Source organism: Schistocerca gregaria, chromosome 1 (assembly GCF_023897955.1).
Source record: "Schistocerca gregaria isolate iqSchGreg1 chromosome 1, iqSchGreg1.2, whole genome shotgun sequence".
Classification (NCBI taxonomy): domain Eukaryota; kingdom Metazoa; phylum Arthropoda; class Insecta; order Orthoptera; family Acrididae; genus Schistocerca; species Schistocerca gregaria.
Window position 1 is genome coordinate 1,125,879,692 of NC_064920.1, and position 25,381 is coordinate 1,125,905,072.

The following is a 25,381-nucleotide window of genomic DNA, read 5'->3' on the forward strand; positions in this document are numbered from 1 at the left end:
CCTCGCCAGAAAAGATTAAAAAACGACAAAAATAACTTCATTGTTCTGCAAGGCCATTAACGCTTGACTGTCAGAAAGGTGGAAACAAAATAAAATCTGAAACTAATATCATATTTTGATTATGACGATGATGATGTCCCATACTCAAAGGAGTTTAGGGGATGATGCGGGAGACCCTTCAATAATTAAGTGACTGTATTTTAATTCACTTGATAGCTACCAGCCATAGAAATCCATTTTGTTTTCATTTGACGCGAGAGCAACAAATGAAGAAGAAACAGCAATGCCACTTAACGTGAACACGGGCCACGTGGAGACTACCACCTCCCCCCTGCAACTCGGACTGCTCTGTGCATCAGCTCCAGATCTAAGTTATTCCCGAACCGCGGCTATATTACATAGTGGCTCTCCCCCTCCCTCGAGCTTTTGAGGTGGGGCGCCAAAAATTTAAAAAATCGACTTTTCAAAAATACCTTCATTTTGCAGCTCACATCTTTTTAGAGAGTCTGACACATAAAACATATGTTCGGGGGAACGTAAGACACGTTATTTGGTCGTAAGTGTGCAATGCCACGCCTCTTCACACAGCATTCTTCCCTTGCACGCTCTGTGGAATTCAAATGTAATGGGTACCATCAAACTATACTCAGGCCAGTGGAAATTAAAATCTCCTGTGGTGCCTCTCCTGCTCCCCATCGGCCGGTTTGACAGCCTGCGCCTCTTTAAAAAAATCTTGCAATTAATAGTGAATGGGATTATTTGCAATAGGGAGAACAAGAACTCTTCAGAAAAACTGCACTTTTTACTGCCTCTTATCTAATAACCTGCTGTTTCGTGTGACAAAATTAAATATAGGAAACATAAAACGAGAGACAAAAGACAAGTAAGACAGTATACATTTCTTCAAACCTTAAGTCCTAGCTTTTTTTCTCTCTAATCTTGCCACAGCTTTATGTGGCGTACTTTCCTTTCTGGGAGAGAATCTATTACCTCATCAAAGTTCGTGAACGTTTTGCTACATGAAAAAACGAAATGTCATTGTCTAATACTAGAAAAGCTGTTAATACAAATAGTACCTAAGACTGGTGTGGTTTTCCAATCTGATTACATGTATTTTGCCACTGTCTGCTAGATAAAACGAAATAAGCCCCCCTAATATTGCAACAATTGTTACACACACCAAATAAACGAGACTGTTTTGCCACAAATCGTCATTTTTACAACACGACAGAATATAATTCACCAAGAACCAGTATCAGATGCCTATTAGGCCTACTGAAGGCAAAAAGTTTTATGTTGGGGAAATAGTTTCATGTTTCATTCATAGACTCTAGCTTCTGAAGCATGAGATCTAAGAGTAGTAGTACGAAATTTGTATATAAATTTGGAATAATCATATTCTTCCGTAATTTGTGCGAGTCACCGTTTCTTCTCCTTAATCTAACAAACAATCTTGTCATAACTAATTCAGTAACTATTCCTGCCAGTGTCAAAACATATTCTCTGGTTAACTTCACTAACCCTGCCACAATCACCGGTTTAGTATCCCGCATTTATTCTCCGGTTAAGAGTTAGGACTATTACCTATCCATATAACACGTTTTCCGCACTACTCCCACAATAGAACTTAGCGGCTGCTAGCCGGGGACTGTATAACTGGCCTTTAGTAGTGTAGCGGTCTGGCCAAAAATTTTCTGTCAAAATTTCATTCTCTTGGATTCCACTGCCGGAGACATCACGTACACTATGCAAGCATTCAAAAATCAATTTATGATTCATTAAGAAATCAACTTACAATTTGTTCAAAAACCAACAGGGATGCGTTCAAAATCATAGGAGTTATCCATAGACCAACGTACACTGGACGCTAGATTCTTTGTGAAACAAGGTCTTTTTCCTCGATGATATAAATTTTGCACCCCCTGAAACGCCCGGGGCAGATACCACGGTTTGCCCCAGCCTCCTAGTTCCGGGCCTGTTGCGCATACGTGAATCTGACGGCTTAGGTGCACCAATGAAATTCTTCCGGATAGCATCTGGCTACTTTTGCTTATACAGCTAACTGCCACACTTCTGTAGCCAGAAGCGGGAGAAGGTACTACCATAGTCCATGTTAGACTGTGGTACTACTCATAAGTGACTAAACTGCTCGTATATAAGCTCACTCGCAACCACTCAAACGAATATAACGTAAACAGTTGCGACGTCACGCTCAGCGGAGGCAGTTTGTTGTTATGAAGCATTGCATAGTCTTCCTAAACCTTTTGACACATTTTGCTGTTGGCAGACACTTGTATGAGCACTGTGTTTTGTTGTTGTATATGGTGCATTTCCTTTACAAGTTTTATTTTCGTTTTTTTCCTCTCTTGTTCTTGTTTTATTGCAAACAGTAGAGAGACACAGTAATATTCTTTGTACTGGTTCTTACCAGTCAGTTACAAAAATTTAACTGAAAACTAAACAATGAAAAATTCCCGGGTCGTATACACCATGTTGTATAGATACATTTTTCTTCTTTTTCTTTAATGCTTCGTAATTCACATGTTGTAAAGATTCTGCATTGATAGAGTAAGACTGACATGTTTGAAAGCTGACGATGTTGAAATAATGAACGTACAACTGTCTTTCATAATAGACACACTGGTGTACACACTGACAGACGATGCACATCGCTTTTGTTTATTAAACTTTTTGCTTCTGAAAGCAGCATTTCTCTTTCTGGTATAAAATGTTTTTCATTTCGTGTAGTTTCTGGTCAATGGTGATATTAATTTCTTTCAAGACTTGTTTCTTCACGTCATCATTACATCTGCAGGCAATATTGCATTCAACACTCACTTCAAGAGTGTACTTATTGCTGGTTGAACATTTATCATTTCTTGGATACTCCAAACCTATCTTGAATCTGCTGTTGAATACTTGTCAATGCATTTCATATGCAATGTCAAAATTAGGGAATTTTCCACGAACATTTCATTTCATGCAATTTTTAATAAAAAATTCTTCTGGGAGATGCAACTTCGTGGTCTCATCACTGCTGTGAATACTAGATCTACCCTTAAATGAATATGGTCAAACTTTTGATTTTCCATGGCCTACTTCCATACTTACCCACTGAAGCACGAGATGCCTTGTTACTCCACATGATGCCATGTAGGCTTTTTGTATAGGGATTTCATGAACAAGGGGCATTTCAAAAGGCCAAGAGATGGCACCACTGGCGCGTATCGAGGTCATGTTTAGTTAGTAGCATCTTTGGAAAGAACAACACCAAGTTTCAGCCATATTGGTCATTTCTGTGTGTGTGACATTTGTGTGAATCAAGGAAGTCGAGTGATTGTCAAAAACTGGACGAAGAAGAACTTCGTGTCGTGATTAAACATTACTTTATGAAGGGCAAAACACCTCAGGAGACTAAAGAAAAGCTTGATAAACACTACGGTGACCCTGCACCTTCGATTAGAACAGTTTATAAGGTTTCAAAATTTTTGGAGTGGCCATGTGGGCACAAGTGATGCAGAACATCCTGGACACCCTGCACAGGTTACAACTCCAGAAATCATTGATAAAATATATGATATGGTGATGGATGACAGAAGAGTTAAGGTGTGCGAGATTGCTAGTGCTGTGGCCATCTTGAATGAATGGGAACATACTATTTTGCATAAACATTTGGACATGAGAAAGCTATCTGCAAGATGGGTTCCGCAACTGCTCACCCTTGACCAAAAACAGAATCATGTGAAGTGTTGCAAGGATGGTTTGCAGCTGTTCAGGAAGAATCTGCAGGACTAAGCATAGTTTTGTCACTGTGGATGAAACATTGATAGATTACTACACTACTGAGACCAAAGAACAATGGGTTACCCCAAGGGAGAATCTGAAAAAAAAAAAAAAGGGCGAAGACCATTCCTTCAGCCGGAAAGGTTATAGCGACTGCCTTTTGGGATTCGCAAGGGATAATCCTCATCAAATATCTATAAAAGGGCAAAACTATTACAGGTGCATATTATTCATTGTCATTGGACCATTTGAAAACCGAGCTGTAAGGAAAACAGCCAGCAATTGGACTGCAAAAATGTCCTTTCCCATCATGACAATGCACCGTCACACACCTCAGCAGTTTTGGTCACAAAAATAATGGAAATAGGATTCAGACGTGGTTAGCATCTCCCCCCCCCCCCCCCCTATTCTACAGACTTGGATCCCTCAGACTACTATTTGTTCCCCAATTTGAAGAAATGGCTGGCAGGACAAAGAATTTATTCAAACGAGGAGGTGACTGCAACAACTAATAGCTATTTTGCAGACTTGGACAATTCCTATTATTCGGAAGGGATCAACAAATTAGAACAGCGTTGGACAAAGTGTACAACTCTAAAAGGAGACTGTCGAAAAATAAAAAGGGTTACCCCAAACACGTAAATAGTTTTTATTTTTGCATGTACTTTTCAAACACCCCTCATATGATTTTGTTATTTACTTTCACTTTGTAGTAATGCCAAAGCTGTGCTTTATTTTTATTATTCCTCGATAGCCTTCTGTGGAGAGGAAGTATGATGCTAGTCGGGAACCGTATCACTCAATTTTTATAACATTTTATTGTTCTTCAGCCCTTACTACCTCAAAACAATAAGTTACAGTTGCAGTCTTCTAATTTGTGTGACTGAACCCGTAATTTCTTCATGATTGCATTCATTTATCCCCATACTTGCCATTTCCTAACACTGTGACTCTGAAGTCTGCCTTTCAACCTCAGATGAAGTACTCATCATTCAATATAAATAATAAACTATTAAAAAAAACACCTGCATTACTAAAAATATTGTCTCAAAGTAACGCAATGGTTCTCACTAGTAACAACAAAGCACAATAAAGGAAAAATCAGTTTCTTGCTTCAACATTGTTTGCCAACTCTGAAGGAATCCAAAACTTCATATGCAACACTGGACACTGCACATTATTTCCCTGTAGCAAGACAAATTAGCATGTTCTTTCCCTGCACACCTAATCTAAAATGAGTTGTAGGATGTGAACCATTCATATTATCAGACTGGTCAATTAACAATATTAAACACAGAATCCTTTATCTCATGGCATACAGAACTCAAAAATACAAAGCACATTTTTTCCCTATACTCTTCATATATTAACATTACTGTCAGTTTCTTGGTCCTTATTTCCCAAACTGCACAACTTTCTAACTGCTTGCGAGTCACACAGCAAAGCTAGACTTCTGGCCCAATCTGCGCGCAATACATAGCTATGTGCCCATGTGGACCAAAATGCAGCAACCAGTTTCCCAGCATTACCCCTGTCAATATAATTACTTTTGGACTTGATCCCACTACCTGCCTTCACCAGCATGTCTTTTCCTGGTCCAGCATGAACTACACATCAACACGTCAACCCCAACAGCACCTCCCCTTTCCCTTATTAGACCATCTTCGTTACAGATCTCACCTAGTCCTATTACACACACTGACCCCGTTCTCCACAGAGCACTATCTTTTTAATCATATTTTCACTTTGATCTCACCCAGTTTTCATGTTTATTTTATTTTCTCTCTTTTTCTATAATTTACTCAGGTTTCTTTTTATTTCACTATACTTTGTTTTGTCAAGGTCGGGCTTTAGTGCCTGGAGATACCGGCCATGTGTCTCCGAGTTATACACATTTTGATTTGTATTTATGATGGGCCGTAGTTAATAACATCCAGCAATCTTTGTTAAAGGTGGTTGTGCTACACAGTAGCTCCTTTGTGTGATGAGTACCAATCTATCCATTTCATACCGTTGGTAAAAAGTAGGCTGTGCAGTGCTCAAACACAACGTAGCATATAGAGTGTAAAGGATGTGAACCACTGATTTCACATAAAAATGCACTCAGGATAGCTACTCATACTTCAAAAGGGGAGTGGGGGGAGGAGGAAATCCCTGAGAACTCCAGGCTTGAGGAGGAAGATAGTGTCAAGAAGCTCCTGATAAATTAATGGTGAATGAGGAGGAGGCAACAACATACAACAATAATGACTTCTTTCCTCTTAGCTGGGCTATAAACCAGCCATAAGCTGTAGTTTAACTACATTTTTTAAACATCAATAATTTATACGGAACAATATTCATATAATTAATACACTTTGAGATATTAAGCATTTTAAAATTTGTGATTTATAAAACTCAGTTTCAATGCTAGGTTAAAATGCATATTTCCCTGAAAATTCCAGGTTTTCCAGAAGAATCACCGCCTCGGCAATGGCAACACGAGGGAGGTCCTCTTAAATTAAAATAATTTGCATTATAATCAAAATACAAGGAAACATCAAATGCAGCAGTCCACATGATGCTTCACTCCATGGATTTCACACAAGAAAAATAATAAACATGTTCACTTGTAAATCAACAATTACATACACAATGCCCAAGGACATTTTATTATTTAGTCACATGGAACAATTTGTTCCTACATCTCTCATTTGGAAGGTACATTTATTATTTTATACACCTAATGCAGCATTCACATTAATACAGAAGAAATACTTTAATTTATGAAAAGGAAACATAGCTGTAACTTTCATCTACAGCTAAGAACACAGCATAAGGTTTGTCAATAATTAAGACGTCATGTAAAAGACCAGCCTACATGCAAATGTGCAATACTAAGGAAAACTTTAGAACAAAATTTTCACATACTGCAGAAAACATTGTGATACATGATCTCTTACTATCAGACAAGAGATTGCTTAGTCGAACTCTAGGCAACTATGGTATACTGTCATTAATAGCTGAAGTAAAAGTGAATTACAGCTAACTATACTGCCTTAAGACTTCAGTGATTGTTGGCAACAGGTTTCAAAGTCAATATTACTACATATATATAAAAAAAGTCTTTACTACAGATCAGAAATTGCATTTGAGAAATGCATTGTCTAAACAATGTTGTTTACTGTCAGGATGTTTTAGTAGCGGATGTTGAATGATCCAGCAAGACATGCAATAGCTGCTTCTTTCTTCGCCTCCTTTTTGTTTTTCGCTGCGAACAAACATTATATTAATATTCAGCAATTCAACTTCCATTTTTTACCTCCAACAACAAATCATCTCAAATTCGAGGAATATTGATCTGTTACTTACCCACACCATTGTAAGTTTTTCCATCAACAGTTACTGCCATTGTAAATGTCAGATTTGGAGGTGTTCCTTCCCGGTTAACTTCAATGAACTGTATTCCCGGTTTTAATTGATTTAGCAACATAACAGGGTGGCGATCAGTCGGATTTTCTGGAATTTTTTTCATGGGAGAAGGTGCTCCCGGAACCACAGGCTGCAATTGACATTAAGGTAACATATAGGCACTGCAAAATGTTTCTCATACTCCAGAGTTACACACACACACACACACACACACACACACACACACACACACACACACACACACACACACACACACACAGAGAGAGAGAGAGAGAGAGAGAGAGAGAGAGAGAGAGAGAGAGAGAGAGAGTGTTAACAATATGTAATATACCTGTCCAGCTGCTGCCGCCCCAGCTTGAGGTGGTAATACTGGTCCCTGTTTAGGAACAGGAAGAGGTACATGTGTACCTTGATTCTGCCATTCAGTAAATAATTTATACAGGGCAAATGAAGCCAAACTTCCCCATGGCACATCATCCTCTGGGACTTGTGGCTTTCCTTGTGCTCCTGCACCTTCAGTATCACTTCCCTCACCAGAATCACCACTGCCAGCTCCATTGTTTACTTCCTGCTGCATTGGTTCCACAACTTCTGCATTATCTTGTTTCTGTGCTTTCATAGCTGCATCAGACATTTTTTCCAAAAGCAAGGCTTTTAGTGCATTTTCAGCAGCATTTTGCTTAGCCACTGGTTTTGACAGTCCTTGGCCTACATACACCTTCCCATCAACCTGCAACACAATGTATTTTACAACATTGCTAGACACACATGATTGACAAAACTATTGCATTATACTGTTGGCTATCAAACTAACACAGCCCATTATTGGAATAGTGCATTTCTATTTTTTTAATTGCTTTTAATTAAAGGCAGTAGCAGTGAACTGCAAGTGAAATGTATCTTGTCTAACTTGGCATACCAAAGCAAGTAACTGGTGTTCTTCAGATTCTCCTAGCAAATTCGTAACAAAACAATCCAGTTATACTGCCAGTTCTTGGTGTGCGAACGACAATTTTTCGTCAATTTATCGGGACACCATCCTCAGCTATGCTGATGGCAATAGTGACAATCACCAAATTAGTGTGCCCTTTCAACAGCGACAATTGCAGAACTCTTGGGGGATTATTTCGCTAACCGAACTGCACGTCAACTGCTTCCCAAAGGAACAGATTGGTGATTTCTCTCAGAACCACACTCTATTAGACCATCTCAACATCTAGGATACTATTCTAATGCACCGAAACAATTAAGAAAACCCCCAATGTGATTTCCATACGGCATCAGTATATTTTTGTGTAATTTTAAGTAAAATATGAGTTCCCAGTGGTACCACAGGTAGGAATTTTTCAATTAACCAAATTGTAGTTTCGATACTATTAACTATTAGTTTAGTGCCCCTAGTTTGCTTGCATTTGTACAGTAATTTAAAAAAATTACAAAAATATACTAGGCCTATTGAAAAATTAATGTATTAAGAGTATTTGGTTTCATATGGCATTTCGACAAAGTGAATTTCTCAAGGTGATTGTTACATAGCTTGCTTTCATTCAGTTCACAAATCACACCACTGCGCCCCCCCCCCCCCCCCCCGTCCCCTTTCAGATTATGCCTCACAGAAGCTTATTAAGCTTGTCTTCTCAGTTCTTACGGTGATATTTCTGTACGAACTTTCATCCTCTAAAACATTTCTTTATTTCTAAATGAGAAGCCAGTTACCAATATTCACAGCTTTATCTTTAAACTCTGAAACATGCGAGTTATTTCTAAATGAGAAGCCAAAAACCAACTTTCATTGGATCTTTAAAAGTGCTTCAGCAGTTCTTTAACAATGATGTATTCTAGAAAACTTTCAAGATCTATTTCATCCCCTTTAGGGTTGAATTTCAGCAAGTACAGAAACCCTAGTTTTTTTTTTTTTTAATTTAAATTCTGGCCAAGACACCAAATACCAATTTTTGTAGTTCTAGCTTCAAAATTACCTTTCATCCCATATTTCCCCTCTTAAACGATGCCTACAGTATAAGATCGACACCACGGTTGCTTCTTCAGGAAAGAGGGAAGGAGAGGGAAAGACGAAAGGATGTGGGTTTTAAGGGAGAGGGTAAAGAGTCATTCCAATCCCGGGAGCGGAAAGACTGACCTTAAGGGGAAAAAAGGACAAGTATACACTCGCACGCGCGCGCGCACACACACACATATATCCATCCGCACATACACAGACACAAGCAGACATTTGTAAAGGCAAAGAGTTTGGGCAGAGATGTCAGTCGAGACGGAAGTACAGAGGCAAAGATGATGTTGAAAGACAGGTGAGGTATGAGTGGCGGCAACTTGAAATTAGCGGATAATGAGAAGACAGGATATACTGAAGGGCAAGTTCCCATCTCCGGAGTTCTGACAGGTTGGTGTTAGTGGGTAGTATCCAGATAACCCGGACGGTGTAACACTGTGCCAAGATGTGCTGGCCGTGCACCAAGGCATGTTTAGCCACAGAGTGATCCTCATTACCAACAAACACTGTCTGCCTGTGTCCATTCATACGAATGGACAGTTTGTTGCTGGTCATTACCACATAGAAAGCTTCACAGTGTAGGCAGGTCAGTTGGTAAATCACGTGGGTGCTCTCACAGGTGGCTCTGTCTTTGATCGTGTACACCTTCCGGCTTACAGGACTGGAGTAGGTAGTGGTGGAAGGGTGCATGGGACAGGTTTTACACCAGGGGCGGTTACAAGAGTAAAAGCCAGAGGGTAGGGAAGTTGGTTTTGGGATTTCATAGGGATGAACTAAGAGGTTACGAAGGTTAGGTGGACGGCGGAAAGACACTGTTGATGGAGTGGGGAGGATTTCGTGAAAGATGGATCTCATTTCAAGGCAGGATTTGAGGAAGTCGTATCCCTGCTGGAGAGCCACATTCAGTGTCTGATCCAGTCCCAGAAAGTATCCTGTCACAAGTGGGTCAGTTTTGTGGTTCTTCTGTGGGAGGTTCTGGGTTTGAGGAGATGAGGAAGTGGCTCTGGTTTTTTGCTTCTGTACAAGGTCGGGAGGGTGATTGCGGGATGCGAAAGCTGTTTTCAGGTGGTTGGTGTAATGGTTCAGTGATTCCTGACTGGAGCGGACTCGTTTGCCACGAAGACCTAGGCTGTAGGGAAGGGACCGTTTGCTGTGGAATGGGTGGCAGCTGTCATAATGGAGGTACTGTTGCTTGTTGGTGGGTTTGATGCGGACAGACGAGTGAAGCTGGCCATTGGACAGATGGAGGTTAACGTCAAGGAAAGTGGTATGGGATTTGGAGTAGGACCAGGTAAAACTGATGGAACCAAATGAGTTGAGGTTGGAGAGGAAATTCTGGAGTAGTTCTTCACTGTGAGTCCAGATCATGAACATGTCATCAATAAATCTATACCAAACTTTGGGTTGGCAGGCCTGGGTAACCAAGAAGGTTTCCTCTAAGTGACCCATGAATAGGTTGGCGTACGAGAGGGCAATCCTGGTACCCATGGCTGTTCCCTTTAATTGTTGGTATGTCTTGCCTTCAAAAGTGAAGTTGTGTGTCAGGATGAAGCTGGCTGATGTAATGAGGAAAGAGGTTTTAGGTAGGGTGGCAGGTGATCGGTGTGAAAGGAAGTGCTCCATCGCAGCGAGGCCCTGGATGTGCGGAATATTTGTGTATAAGGAAGTGGCATCAATGGTTACAAGGATGGTTTCCAGGGGTAACAGATTGGGTAAGGATTCCAGGCGCTCGAGGAAGTGGTTGGTGTCCTTGATGAAGGATGGGAGACTGCATGTAATGGGTTGAAAGTGTTGATCTACATAGGCAGAGATACGTTCTGTGGGGGCAGGTAACCAGCTACAATGGGGCGGCCGGGATGATTAAAGAGTTTGTAAATTTTAGGAAGAAGGTAGAAGGTTGGGGTGCGGGGTGTCAGTGGGGTCAGGAGGTTGATGGGAGTAGGATTAACGTTTCTTAAGAAGGATTGAGAGGCAAGGCTGGAAGACAAATTCCTGGAAGGTTTGGAGAGGGTGATTTTGAGGAAGAGGAGGTGGGTCCCGCTGTGACAGAGAACGGAACTGTTCCAGGCAGGGTTCAATTTGGATAGTGTCTTGGGGAATTGGATCATTAGGAGTAGGATTAGGATCATTTTTCTTCGTGGCAAAGTGATATGTCCAGCAGAGAATACGAGTGTAGGACAGTAAATCTTTGACGAAGGCTGGCTGGTTGAACCTGGGAGTGGGGCTGAAGGTGAGGCCTTTGGAGGTTTCGGATTGGGAGAGAGGTTTGGAGGAAAGGTTAACTACTGAATTAGGGTGATGTGGTTCCAGATTGTGTTAATTGGAATTTTGAGGTTTTGGAGGGAGTGGAGCTGGAATTGGGAGATTGAGTAGATGGGAGAGACTGGGTTTGTGTGCAATGAGAGGAGGTTGAGGTTTGCTGGAAAGGTTGTAAAGGGTGAGTGAGCTGCCTTTCTGGAGGTGGGAAACCAGGAGATTGGATAGTTTTTTTGAGGTGGAGGGTGGCATGCTGTTCTCATTTGCAGTTGGCCTGTAGGAGGATGCTCTGAACAGACTGTGTGAATGTGGGAGAGGAAAGATTGAGGACTTTTATTAAGGATAGGAGTTGACGGGTGTGTTCATTGGAAAGCACCCACGTGATTTACCAACTGACCTGCCTACACTGTGAAGCTTTCTATGTGGGAATGACGAGTAACAAACTGTCTATTCACATGAATGGACACAGGCAGACAGTGTTTGTTGGTAATGATGATCACCCTGTGGCTAAACATGCCTTGGTGCACGGTCAGCACATCTTGGCACAGTGTTACACCGTCCGAGTTATCTGGATACTTCCTACCAACACCAACCTATCCGAACTCCGGAGATGGGAACTTGCCCTTCAGTATATCCTCTCTTCTCGTTATCCGCCAGGCCTCAACCTCCGCTAATTTCAAGTTGCTGCCACTCATACCTCACCTGTCTTTCAACAACATCTTTGCCTGTGTACTTCTGCCTCGACTGACATCTCTGCTTGTGTCTGTGCGGATGGATGTGTGTGTGTGTGCGCTAGTATATACCTATCCTTTTTTCCCCCTAAGGTAAGTCGTTCCGCTCCCGGGATTGGAATGACTCCTTACCCTCTCCCTTAAAACCCACATCCTTTCGTCTTTCCCTCTCCTTCCCTCTTTCCAGAAGAAGAAACTGTTGGTTGCGAAAGCTTGAATTTTGTGTGTATGTTTGTGTATCTATCGACCTGCCAGCACTTTTGTTTGGCAAGTCACATCAATTTTGTGTATATATTAAAAACAAAGATTCTAAGACTTACCAAGCGGGAAAGTGCCGGCAGACAGGCACATGAACAAAACACACACACAGAATTACGAGCTTTCGCAACTGGCCTTTAAATATGTCTGCTTGTGTCTGTGTATGTGCGGATGGATGTGTGTGCGCGCGCGATTGTACACCTGTCCTTTTTTTCCCCTAAGGGAAGTCTTTCCGCTCCCGGGATTGGAATGACTCCTTACCCTCTCCCTTAAAACCCACATCCTTTCATTTTTCCCTCTCCTTCCCTCTTTCCTGACGAAGCAACTGCCAGTTGCGAAAGCTCGTAATTCTGTGTGTGTGTTTTGTTCATGTGCCTGTCTGCCGGCGCTTTCCCGCTTGGTAAGTCTTGGAATCTTTGTTTTTAATATATTTTTCCCATGTGGAAGTTTCTTTCTATTTTATTTACATCATTATATATAGTTATTATGAATACAATCTTATATTTGATATGAAAATATGTTACTGAATATATAAAAGCAAACACTAACCTCAGCATTGACAACAAACATAGTTTGTGTAAGAGCATTTGTATGCTCCTGAAATGTAAATTTTATTCCAGCTTTCAGTTCGTGAAGAACCATCATAGCATTTTTTGGCTGCAACAGCTTCCTCAGTCTTGCATTTTGTTTTCTTTTTCTTAGCTTCTTGTTCACCTTAACTGATTAAAAAAGGTTTTAAATTAATTTTTTAAAGTTGCACACTAAACTTCTCAAATTTTGTCAAGCTTGTGTAATTTTTATAAACAAAACATAATTTAATCAAATGTGAAGAACTTTAGAAAGAATTTTGACGACTGTCCACATTACATGTTCAACATCATTAAAACTTTTATTTAACATACATACCACTAAGTTCTATATCTGCCATTTGGGAGTGGGTGAAGGTTTATGATTACTTAAAGTAAATCCTAGACCTGGGCGACAAAGCTAGGTACAACTGAGCTTGCACTGTTACCCCTAAATAGAAGCACAGAAATTTTCCCTGTTAATGCTTTTCCAAGCAGCTGCAACAGCTTGCTCTTAACATCAAATTTACTGCCAATGACAAAGGTTGTGTTCAAATATCTAATCCACGAAGAAGGAAAGTGCACACAAATATCCCATTGATGACACTGAAAGGTATGTTATTAGGAAGAAAATTCTGCAATATAATACTAAAAAGTAACAGCTTTATCAACACTCCATGGCATTTGTTGCAAATAACTGTACAGCAAAGTTAACAAGCTAACACCAGGAAAATCTGTTCTGTCTATGGAGTTTCCAATCAGAACCCCAAAGTTTCCAATCCCAAATGGGACGTGTTGACAGGCATGAAAATGACCAAACTATGAAATAAGTCACAATTGCAAAATACTAATACGAATTCTTTACAGATGAATGGAAAAACCAGTAGAAGCAGACTTTGGGGAAGGTCGGTCTGAATTCCGTAAAAATGTTGGAACACGCCAGGTAACAATGACCCTACAACTTAAGTTAAGGAAACGTAAACCTACGTTTCTAGCAATTGTAGACCTAGAGAAAGCTTTTGACAAGGATGACTGGAATACTCTCTTTCAACTTTTGAAGGTGGCAGGTGTAAAATATAGGGAGCAAAAGGCAATGTGTACAGAAACCAGATGGCAATTATAAGAGTCAAGGAGCATGAAAGGGAAGCAGTGGTTGGGGAGGGAGTGAGACAGGGTTGTAGCCTATCCCTGATGTTATTCAATGTGTTTATTGAACAAGCAGTAAAGGAAACAAAAGAAAAATTTGTAACCCAAAGACAAAAATAAAAACTTTGAGGTTTGTCGACGACGCTGTAACCCTGTGAGAGACAGCAAAGGACCTGGAAGAGCAGTTGAACGGAATGGATGGCGTCTTACAAGGACAATATAAGATGAATTTCAGCAAAAGCAAAATGAGGATAATGGAAAGTAGTCGAATTAAATCAGGTGATGCTGACGGAATTAGATTAGGAAGTGAGACACACACAGTAGTAGATGAGTTTTGCTATTTGGGGAGAAAAATAACTGATGGTCAAAGTGTCAGGAAGTCATTTCTGGAAGTATTTGTATGGAGTGTAGCCATGTTTGAATCTGAAACACGGAGAATAGACAGATTAGACAAGAAGAGAATAGAAGCTTCCAAAATGTGGTGCAACAGAAGACTGCTGACGATTATATGGTTAAATCATCGAACTAATGAGGAGGTACTGAACAAACTGGGAAAAAAGGAATTTGCGGCACAACTTGACTAAAAGAAGGGATCAGTTGGTAGGACATGTTCTGAGGCATGGAGGGATCACCAAATTAGTATTGGAGGGAAGTGTGGGGGATAAAAATTGTAGAGTGAGGCCAAGACATCAATACACTAAGCAGGTTCAGAAGGATGTAGGCTGTTGTAGTTGTTCAGAGATGAAAAGACTTGTACAGAATAGAATAGCATGTAGAGCTGCATCAAACCAGTCTTTGAACTGAAAACAACAACAGTTTGGTTTAAAAAGGAAACAAATTAATCACATGTAAACAAGACAGAAAGCACATTGCATATTAAATTTCCACTAAAATTATGCCTCAGAATTCGAGTGGCCCTTTGTTTATCCACATGAAACAACACAGGTTACAATGTAAATATTTTCAATGTGATAATGTGTCGAAGTACTGATAGCAAAAGGATCTATCAAAAATTGTGCTATGGAGGGAATTGGAGTATAAACCCAAAGCATTTGACAGTCTTGATAGTTTTAGAAATACTGAAGCGTACGCTCTTACTACCTTCACTCCCTGTTTCTTTGACTAAACAACTGTGCTTCAATCCCAACCAGGCTTTTAGTTTGCATCCCCTAACAACACATTTTACAAGGAAACTCTTATCTGTAATAAAACCAACCGAACAAAATCCCGCAGCAAAAATTTACACCTGAAGTAATTTCCCGAGATCTTGCAAATTTCTGAAACTATTCAAATACTGAAACTACTGTCTCAAGCACAGTTCTACGAAAGGGAAAGATGAGATATCAAATCAACGCACCTTCAGCTGCCTAATTTCCAGTTTTATTTCATTTTTGCTACCTGTTTTGGCATTACGCTATGCTATCTTCTGGTCCACTGGTAATGTGGGCCAGCAGTCACTAGTATCCGTAGACTTATTTTTAACAAAATGATCCCTTCGATCAACGCTTGACTCTGCAAGTGTTGATCTAAAGGATCGTTTTGTTAAACTGAAGTCCAGAGATACTATATGCTGGCCCCTATTTCAATTGTATAAAAGGTGGGATTCTTCCTACACATCAATCAGGGGCCCTGAAAATGGCATAGTGAAATGCTAAAACAGGCAGGAAAAATAAAATAAAACTGGAAATTTAGACGGCTGAATGTGTTTTGTTTGACATTTTATATTGAACTGTTGAGGTCATACAACCATTCTGCACAAAGATAGCTTTTGGTCAAAGCCTTCATCAGAAAAGAAAAAGCACACCTAATGCACACAACCATATCTCCGCTCTCAACCTACAGTAACATACTGTTCCCACTATCTTAACCTCATGGTTTCCAAACACCCCCCCTCCCCCACCACCACAACCCTACACCAACTCCGATTTCATGTTGATGACCCCGTCTGTAACACAACCACCCACATTTTTCCCCTACTCTGCCCCCTGAGGTTCCAGACTGACTGTGTGTGTGTGTGTGTGTGTGTGTGTGTGTGTGTGTGTGTGTGTCGCTTTTTGAACAAGGCTTTAGCTGAAAGTTCCATGTGTGACAGTCTTTTTGGTGTGCCTGTCTGTAACTCAACAAGTCATCTTTACGGTGTGCAGCAATCTATCTTTATTAATATTGCCGATATTCTAGCCTGGGCTTTCCACCACTTTGTTTAACCACAGTTCCCTGATTTATGTCATCATTGCAAACACTATCTATTTCAAATATTTCCAGGTTTCTTTTGAAAAATCAAGCAATTAAAACAACATTGCCAATGAACATTACTTCTAAAACTTTAAGTAAAATGGTAAAGTTGTTACTGATGGAAAAAATTACTATTACTCTTGGTGCCATGAAATATACATAAAGCGGTGATGTCACCTGTGGAAGGACAAAATGACAATCTGGAGACTGACCAAGTCCACTGGTAGAACAGCCAAATAGAATTACACAAGCATTTCTGCATATAACGTGATATTATTACAAAAGGAGTTACAAAATTCTAAATGCAGACACGAGCAAATTCCATCCTGATGCAATGTTTGAAACTATTGAAAAGACCATGTTTCATAATTGGCTAGGGAGCAAATTCAGTCTTAAAATTCTTTTTAAGGGGAAAGCTATTGTGTTTAGCGTCTACTACTCTGACATGGAATGTGATTGGATTGTGCAGTGTCAGGGTACGATTCGCTAGCACCTCGACGATCACCGTCCATGTACCCGCAGACACTTCATTTGGCCCCACCACAGCCCACTCATCAGCAGAGTCTTGTCAGGTTTGAGTGAATTAGGCTTGCTCAGAAATGAGAGCGAGTACATCCGTTCCAAAGTATGATCAGACTCACCACATTCCTGCAACCATTTTGAAAGAAATTCTTGCCACTAAATGTAAACTACTGTTCATTTCCAGAATGAGATTCTTCACTCTTCAGCAGAGCGTGCACTGATATGAAACTTCCTGGCAGATTAAAACTGTGTGCTGGACCAAGAATCGAACTGGGGGCATTTGCCCAAGTCTCGGTCCAGCACACAGTTTTAATCTGCCAGGAAGTGTCATGCAGTTCATTTATTTCGCAGAATCATGATTTGCACTTTATAGCCATTATCAAATTCAAGTTAAATGCCACAAAATGTGTGACATGTCTAAATGACAGAAGCAACCATTAGGCTTGACGATTATTATAAACCAATATAATGACTGATCAGTTAGCAGTGAATATTGTTTAGTTTATACATGCATTTATGTAGATGAAACTTTGATGACTGCTGTTAACTTTATTTGAATATTAGAGAAGTCTAAAAATTACCATGACATATAACCACTTTCGATCCGTTACACAGCCTGTAATGACAGTACCAGAAAACGTGACAAGAGGATGAAGTGAAATCTCTAAATAGTAATTAATTATTGAAATAAAAAATAAATTACAGAAATGAGTGATATGCTACACAGCTCACTCACAGCCTGTAAAAGGAAATTACCATGACCAAATTAATACAAAAATAGTGTACTTTCTGTCAGAGGGTTATAAAAGTGACATTGCTAAGTGGCCAGTTTCCATTAGACTCGGCTTGTGTTTTCTCACTGTAGAGGTGGAATAAATAAGTATACAACCATTGTGATTGCACTGGACAAAATTTGTTTTTCATCTGAATTGTGGGCTACAGCATGAAACTTGTTCCGAATGTCATTCCTCCTCCAATAGAACTTTGCATAAATTAATTTTCATCTGGCACCTTCCAGTCTCTAACAAATATAAACTTCGTTAAAAGCCTTCCGGTTAATGACAATCGGCCATTTCGCCTTGTCAGAGCTACTTTACAGCAGGAAGATACTGGTGCACTCACCTTCCATGGTAAGAACACATCATGACTAGCCTTACAATCCTGCATGCTTCAATAAGATACTGTATCAATGAGTATGAAGCAACTGCAGTGCCACAATTATTACTCATCATGCTTGCCAAACTACAGCAGGAACAAAGGAGGCCTGTTAGCACTGATGTAACAGGGGCACCTTCATTTGTGACGTACAAAACCTGCAACATTAGACTCGTACTCGTTATGTTTCTGATCTCTAGTATATGGTGACGACCCTTACTGAAGACAATGTCTTTAGTGTTTGCTCTTCAGACAGCATGATTACATTCGGAGTCTGAAGAGTACTATCAGGATAGGACTAACCACTTTAAAAAAAATAAAAAAATCACTGTCAGCAGTTCATCCCTCCCACATAGGGTAACTTCACACAGACAACCCAGCATTTTTATTCTGTCAACAAATGCTGAATGGCTTTAATTGCAGCTATACAAAAATTATTTTCAACTGTGGAACAGGTGACTCGAGGTGACTATCAGTCAAAGTAAAGGTGCAAGTGGACACACGCCTAAATCTTAATTCTAGGTAGGACAGTAATTGAATTTATTATGATGCTGCAATATTCCTCACTAACTATTCATTAAAATATTGAAATGTGACATCAAACTTCAAATATTACAGCCAGTCTAACTGAATATCTCCAGCTGCCCCACCAATCTACAAGAACTTTCAGCCATTACTACAGCGTAGTAAATAAAGTTGTGTACTGTCTGAATTTGTGGCAGTAAGTACTATTATCAAAAACAATATGTCACTTTTAATGAAACATTTACCTAATCATTACTCTTATATGTCACACTTTTCATATTGATGCTCAGTATAAAGCATAGCACACACTTAAAAGTGCAATTAATTGCATGTAAGGTGACAATGTCCACCAAATTCGAACTATCTTCATCAAAACTAAACGTATTCGTCTTCATGGAGTTATATATTTTTTGTAATACACCTGAAGATGGACAGCTGGTCCAAAAACAGTTATACTGAAATAAAGTGTTCTAGAGAGTGAATTTGGAGACTTTTTAAAACCATGTATCAAAGTATTAAACTGAAACAAGGGATAAGATTGGAATAATGTTTCAATCAGCTGGGAGTTCTCCCATGCCATAAAAATTTTTCCATGAACTTTTTAGTATTTCCCTACCACTCAACCTACACAAATCAAAGAAGTTGTGGAACTGAAGTACACGTTAACTTGCACATGCCTTCAACTGCAACTCTCACCAATAGAATAAACCAACCAGAAGTGCTACTTTAAAAGGGCTCAAAAAGGTTTCACAAACAGTTCATGTAATCTGATTACTCAACTACTGAGGATTCTAAGAAGAGTATCATAAAAATCATTTACTCACAAGCAGGAAATCTTTTCTTCTGCCAGGGTTTTGGTTTAACTTCACTTCCATCATTTGGTTTATCAGGATCAACTTCCATCTGAGGACCAGCAGCTGGTGTACCTGGAGGTTCATTTTTAACCGGTGCCGCAGGTGACATTTGTGACTGTTCCTGTGGTGGTGGTGGAGGTGGTGGTACCTGTAGCGGTTGCTGCTGTGCTGCCTGTTGCTTAGGTGGTTGCGGTGGTGGTGGTTGTTGCTGTGGCAGCTGTGGTGGAGGTGGTGGCTGTGGCAGAACCTGTGGCTGTGACTGCTGCTGCGACTGCTGAGATGGTGGTGGCGGCGGCTGCTGTTGCTGTGATGATGGGTGCTGCAATGACAGCCATCAGGGGATATACCCACAAAAACACGTCACCGGATACTGCACTCTGGCATAGACCAGAAAGCCATACAGGTAATTGCAGACACCAACTGGGTGTATGCAAACACTGTTGGCTTAGATACCAGTCCATCACAACTGAAGTCAGAACCATACACACCGAGAAATGATATAAAACTCAGGATTACTACTGGCTCAAGGATAAATTTTATCATATATGTGGAACATAATGCTGCAATCTTAACTATGCAGTGTGATGTTCCACAACTATAAGTAGTATGGTATTCCAAGACCAGTGCAGCTGAGCATTATTTCTTCTCTTCTGGTTATGACTCTCAGCATATCTGAAATGGTACCTGAAGAAGCTGCACTCTTCTGCTGTGCATTAAAGGCAGGTACTGGCAGCACTGGACCATCACCAGAGCGCATATCCTCGGCACAAATGCAGTTATTTCAACCCTGGGGTAGGAATGGGGGGGAAGAAAAACAAAAAAAGTTTACAATCTGTTTTCAGCTCCACTAAGTCTTTGCAACCATCACTGCACATCATACACATGAACTACTCACAAAAACACCATGACCCTGCTACTGGGCCCCTCCCAAAAACACACACACACACACACACACACACACACACACACACACACACACACACACACACACACACACTCTCTCTCTGCTTTCCATAGTTGGAGTCACGAACGATGGCGGTCATTATTAGACTTGTTCTGTACACCTACATCATGTGTACTCTGACAGCCAATGAATGTTCAGCATTTCTGAGCACTCTGCATGAATGCTGTAGCTAATGCGACCATTAAATGTGATCGTACTGAGTTGTTTAGTGAATTTCGATTCCAAGTAGACTGTGCTGGTAAGTGATAAATTCTGCGTACGTAAGCAAGAGAGAGAATTCTGAGCAGAAAGCATGTGAATGTACCACAACTGTCACCTGGAATTGTCAACAATGCAATCCCTGTCTGTGCCTCAACATGCACAAACCGCCATCATTCATGAATCTGACTATAAACTCTTCACACAAAAACAGTAAAAAGTTTATTTAATCATGTGTGACAAGTAATATGTTTAAAGTTGATCTCGACTTCCATTTCCACATTAGACATGTACCTGTCAGGTATGGGTGGCATAACCACAGATATTGTCAAAGGATTTTAGACTCTTCCAATAACACTGGGCACTTCCACATCTTTTGAGTAAGCTAACATGCAGCAATCCAAAGGATTGATGTAGAGGTAACATGTAGGCCATGTAACTGGTCTCCCCTATCTAGACATCTGCCATTCGAGATGACAATCTGTGTCTAAAGGTGTATCTAATTTGTGCTGGAGCCCAACCATGCATAAACAACATTCTTCCTCTTATTTATCAGTGCACATACTGTGAAAGTAATCATGTGTGTCCTCTATAAGGGACATGCACACAGCACCTGTAAAGATGAGTCATGCAATAAAGTTACTCTTTTGTGATACACTAGATGCAGAATTTCAATCAGCGATGAATTCTCATTATCTCATGTTTTAATGCTCAAGCTGCCGAAAGCCTGTATTTTGTTGTGTGTTGTACAAACACAGCATTCTTAAGAGTAGGCAACAAGGTGACCATCTGTTGCTATCCATCTAGTCCTTATGAGAAGCCATGTGTGCTCCCCAAAGTAAATTTATTTGCAGTGAATGTTCAGGGTGGACTATAAGAGTCAGGTGATTTGGCTGTGTAGACATCTGCAATACTGCTGCACAATTACAGTATTCATTTCAAAAATTCATAGAATAGAATTAAAGACACATCCAAAAGTACAGTCCATATGTCTAAGCAAATCTGTTGACATTGCAGTAGTACATCTTCTTGTATCATCCTGGTGGAACTGTGTTCTTTCAGATGTATTAAGGCACTCAGTTCAGGCAAAGAAAACATCAATAATCCATATTCTCTAGGATCTGGTTTGTTTTTCACTATAACTTTGTTTCCTTGTTGTATTGTAGGTGGCTTGGAGGTGTCACCCAAAGGATGACTGGGTTAAAAGACTGCAGAGGAATCTGGGGAAGAAACTCAAAAGTGCACTGAGGTCCAACAAAATTATTAATTCTTTGTAGTAAGCCTCTACTGCAAACACACACAGCACTCTCGAGCAGCACTCATAGCTACTGATACATCCACCTGTTTACACACTTATTATATCAGTTTTTACACTCTTAAGCCCAATAACGGCAGCCAATTAGCCATTCACCCATTCTTAAACCCCCTCCTGACCCCAGCCTTCCAATGCTGAATCTGAAGGCAGTCTTATGCCTCCGAATAGTTCCTGAATGCTCCACCCCACCTATATTCTGCTATCCCTTCACTTTACCCATCCCTGCCAGATTGCTGCTTTCATTCCATGTAACAGCTGCAATCTGGTCCAAGCTGCCAGAAATGGCTGTCGTGTGTGTGGTGTGTGTGTTTATGAAGAAGGTTTTGGCCAAAAGCTAAATATATAGTCTCTCCGTAGTGCCTGTCTGTAACTCGATGTGTCATCTCCTTATATTGTTGATATTGCAACCTAGAGTATCCATTGCTTTACATATCAAATCTGGCCCTCTTCAATAATCAGGGTATATATCTACTCTAATGCTGAATTAGCATTTAGATCTGACACACAGGAAGAATCACTTTAGCTGAATCACATGGATCTCCCAAACAAACTGGGTTACAAGTAACTTATATAAATATATTCCATATCTTGGCAAGCAATAAGAAAGGAACTGAAAGGTCATTAGACACTGAGAAAAGGCCCAGATTGAATAAGAACAGAAAAAGTAATTGTGCTTTTACTTCTCTGAATACTGGCACTTTTGGCAAACAGAAAACTTAAATTTGGATCGGGAGTTGAACTTAAAATCCTTTCAGATGGGAGTCCAGTCTTATCATTGCATTATCTTGCTCAGTGGATGAGCAAAAGTTTGTAATGCCATTCTACCAAAAATACCTGTATCCTAACATTGTAAGATTGCTCTTTGTAGCCTTCAACATCATTAATATAGTAGGATGGCCGAAGAATGTGCTTCAACGAGTCTTCAAATGGCAGCACATGCAATATTTCTGGTGGAATTATATAAAATTACCAGGAGAGAAAAAAAAGCACCAACAAAGAGGTGTCGTCAACATATAAGAAACATGTCTAGACACTTATTTACCATATTTACACAAAGAACAGCTTCAACAAAAAATATGAGGTGGGTTCAGCAGCCTTACTTTAAAGTAGCAGAACAGATGACAAATGTGCCCTGTACACATGGCGACTAATACGATGAAACAATTCCAAAGAACAATCGCCGTCCTTACACATGAATCACATTTCAGTAACTGTAGCCAATCTGCTCCTCCTGCCTCAAAACAAGGGGTGTAATGGATTCTGTAGTATCACCAATCTGCTTTGACCAGAAACTTAACTAAATAGATGTGATTTCTTCTCTGGCACTATGGGGCCAGCATTTAGAACAGAATTTATATTTCACACCAAATGTTTTTTCCTGAATAAATGGAGCCCACAGATTAATCTAGTAGTGCCAACTTACAGGATGTGTTTTCAGAGGCCTATTATGTATGGTTGGAAGAACAATGGCTTTGGGCTGCCTAATTTAGCAAAGGCAGCAAAAAAGCCTTTCTCCACTTTAAACCTTTACAAGGGCACAAACACTGTGGAATAGCCCAAGGTATAGTTATTGACAACAGCATTTCATGACAACCATAAACTTTAAAATATACTGTGTGTGGTACAGTTGCACTTACACAGAGTCAAGAAAGTATTTTCACTAACTGCTACAATTCCTTTCTACCTACTGTTACCTGGTTGGCTACTGCCAACGCTAGTGACATACTTTTCATTTCCAGCCATCACATTTCATACCAAATGCTGACAACACTGCTTACAACACTTTTGTCTACTACCAGAAATCTGAAAGGGATACATAACATTTTACAAGTTCGTACTTGTTTATTTCATTCTTCACTTAATGAAGAAATTAAGTGAGATGGAATTACAGGAAAGTGTTGGTCCACACACATAGAATGTAGCCACCAAAAAACTACATATGGCTATGGGGGGGGGGGGGGGGGGGGGTCCCAATATTTAGATGCTTGAGTGTGTCATCGCAACCATTGTTCTCAATACACAACATGAAGTGCACTTTATAGATGAAAAAGCTAATAATGCCCAAAGGTGGAGTCGGCTACTTTCCTTCCATCAACTACCATGTTTTGTAACTGAACAAATCGAAATGGTGTGAGTACATTAGACTGTAATAAGATATTTCATTAATTCAGCTGGCTTATTTCCCCATCTAACAGCATGTCAAGTCTTCGTAATATACACAGACTATGTATCTAATACTGGGCTCATCAAAAAATAGAACAGTAGCATTGGACATCCTAATCTGTAAAATGTGGGCTCTCTTCAATAGATGGCTGCTGGACCTGTAGTGTAATTCAAATACACTGGACAGAAACATGTTTTATTCTTTTCGCAATACTATACAAATTTGAAAAACCCATGTATATACCATACTGGGTTTGTTATCAAGAAGCATATAATGCTTACAGTTTTAATGACTTGCATAGGTCATCTTTCGTTCCACACGTTGGATGATGTTGCCTGTCTTGACAAGGTGAACGTATCATTACATTCAGCATTTCAGCTTCACTAAGACATAATTCAGTTTGCTTCTATCATCCAATCATAGCACAAGAAACATGATGTGGAAACGTAATTCTCCTATCACGAGTGACAGGATGACTTAATACACGCAGCACACACAATATGGATAATAATCGGAAATCACTCTCTACAATATGTTATGCTTTTACTTGTGACACTCAGCAGCTTTTATGTTCCTCACATCACATCAAGACAAGTGTATTACAAAGCTTCTAAATCACACGATACTGCAGAAACCCATCACTATACACTAAATGAAATAATTGTGGATTAGTTTTTGCCTAAAATATTCATTTAAAAATATGTGCAAGAAACATTAAGTATCATACCTGCATAACCATCTACTTAGAATGGAAAAGAGCACTTACCAGAAATATACATTCTATCTCAGATTATGGAAAACTAAACTACCTTTCACCACTAATATGAAATAAATTGTGAGTGTTATTCAAAATTATCCGATATCAACCAATGTAAAATCATTTCTTGTTAGCATTGGAAATGATTAACCGATCACCAGAAGGAGACATAGAAATCTGATAACACTGAGCTTTGTGTAAAATACCAGAGCTCACCAATCTGTCAATATATTGGAGAGGGGTGTGACAGGTTTGACAACACGGATTGCAACAGTATTTATGGATTACCTGTAGTACTGGTACACAGGATGAATACAGTTACTATGTAGGCATAGATGGTGACTTAATATCACCTCAATAAGTATGGGCTTCCCAAAACACACACTATGTTGACTGAAGAATCATTCCATGTAAAGTTTACCGACCCCATAACAGTCATGGTCTCAGATTTTGGTATAACTTATATTTGTTCCATTAATAGATTTAAATAAGAATTCAAAATATTTTTGCACTATCCCATATGATTTGGGTTT

The 25,381-nt window shown here is 39.9% G+C and overlaps 2 protein-coding genes across 2 annotated transcripts in view; one reads left to right on the plus strand and one right to left on the minus strand.

The window, feature by feature from the left end:
• Positions 1-6,723, plus strand: part of LOC126283855 (uncharacterized) — a 242,530-nt gene extending 235,807 nt beyond the window's left edge. The window contains exon 10 of the mRNA XM_049982306.1: positions 6,228-6,723. The gene's annotated coding sequence lies outside the window, so the exon portion shown is untranslated. The remainder of the gene's footprint in view (positions 1-6,227) is intronic.
• The window catches only part of LOC126283935 (double-stranded RNA-specific editase 1-like), a 33,443-nt gene continuing 14,468 nt past the window's right edge, over positions 6,407-25,381 (minus strand). Inside the window, exons 5-9 of the mRNA XM_049982325.1 lie at positions 19,421-19,769; positions 13,000-13,169; positions 7,526-7,924; positions 7,135-7,324; positions 6,407-7,033 (exon numbers count right to left, since the gene is read on the minus strand). Coding sequence (XP_049838282.1) covers positions 6,960-7,033; positions 7,135-7,324; positions 7,526-7,924; positions 13,000-13,169; positions 19,421-19,769 — 1,182 coding nt within the window. The 3' untranslated portion in view covers positions 6,407-6,959. The remainder of the gene's footprint in view (positions 7,034-7,134; positions 7,325-7,525; positions 7,925-12,999; positions 13,170-19,420; positions 19,770-25,381) is intronic.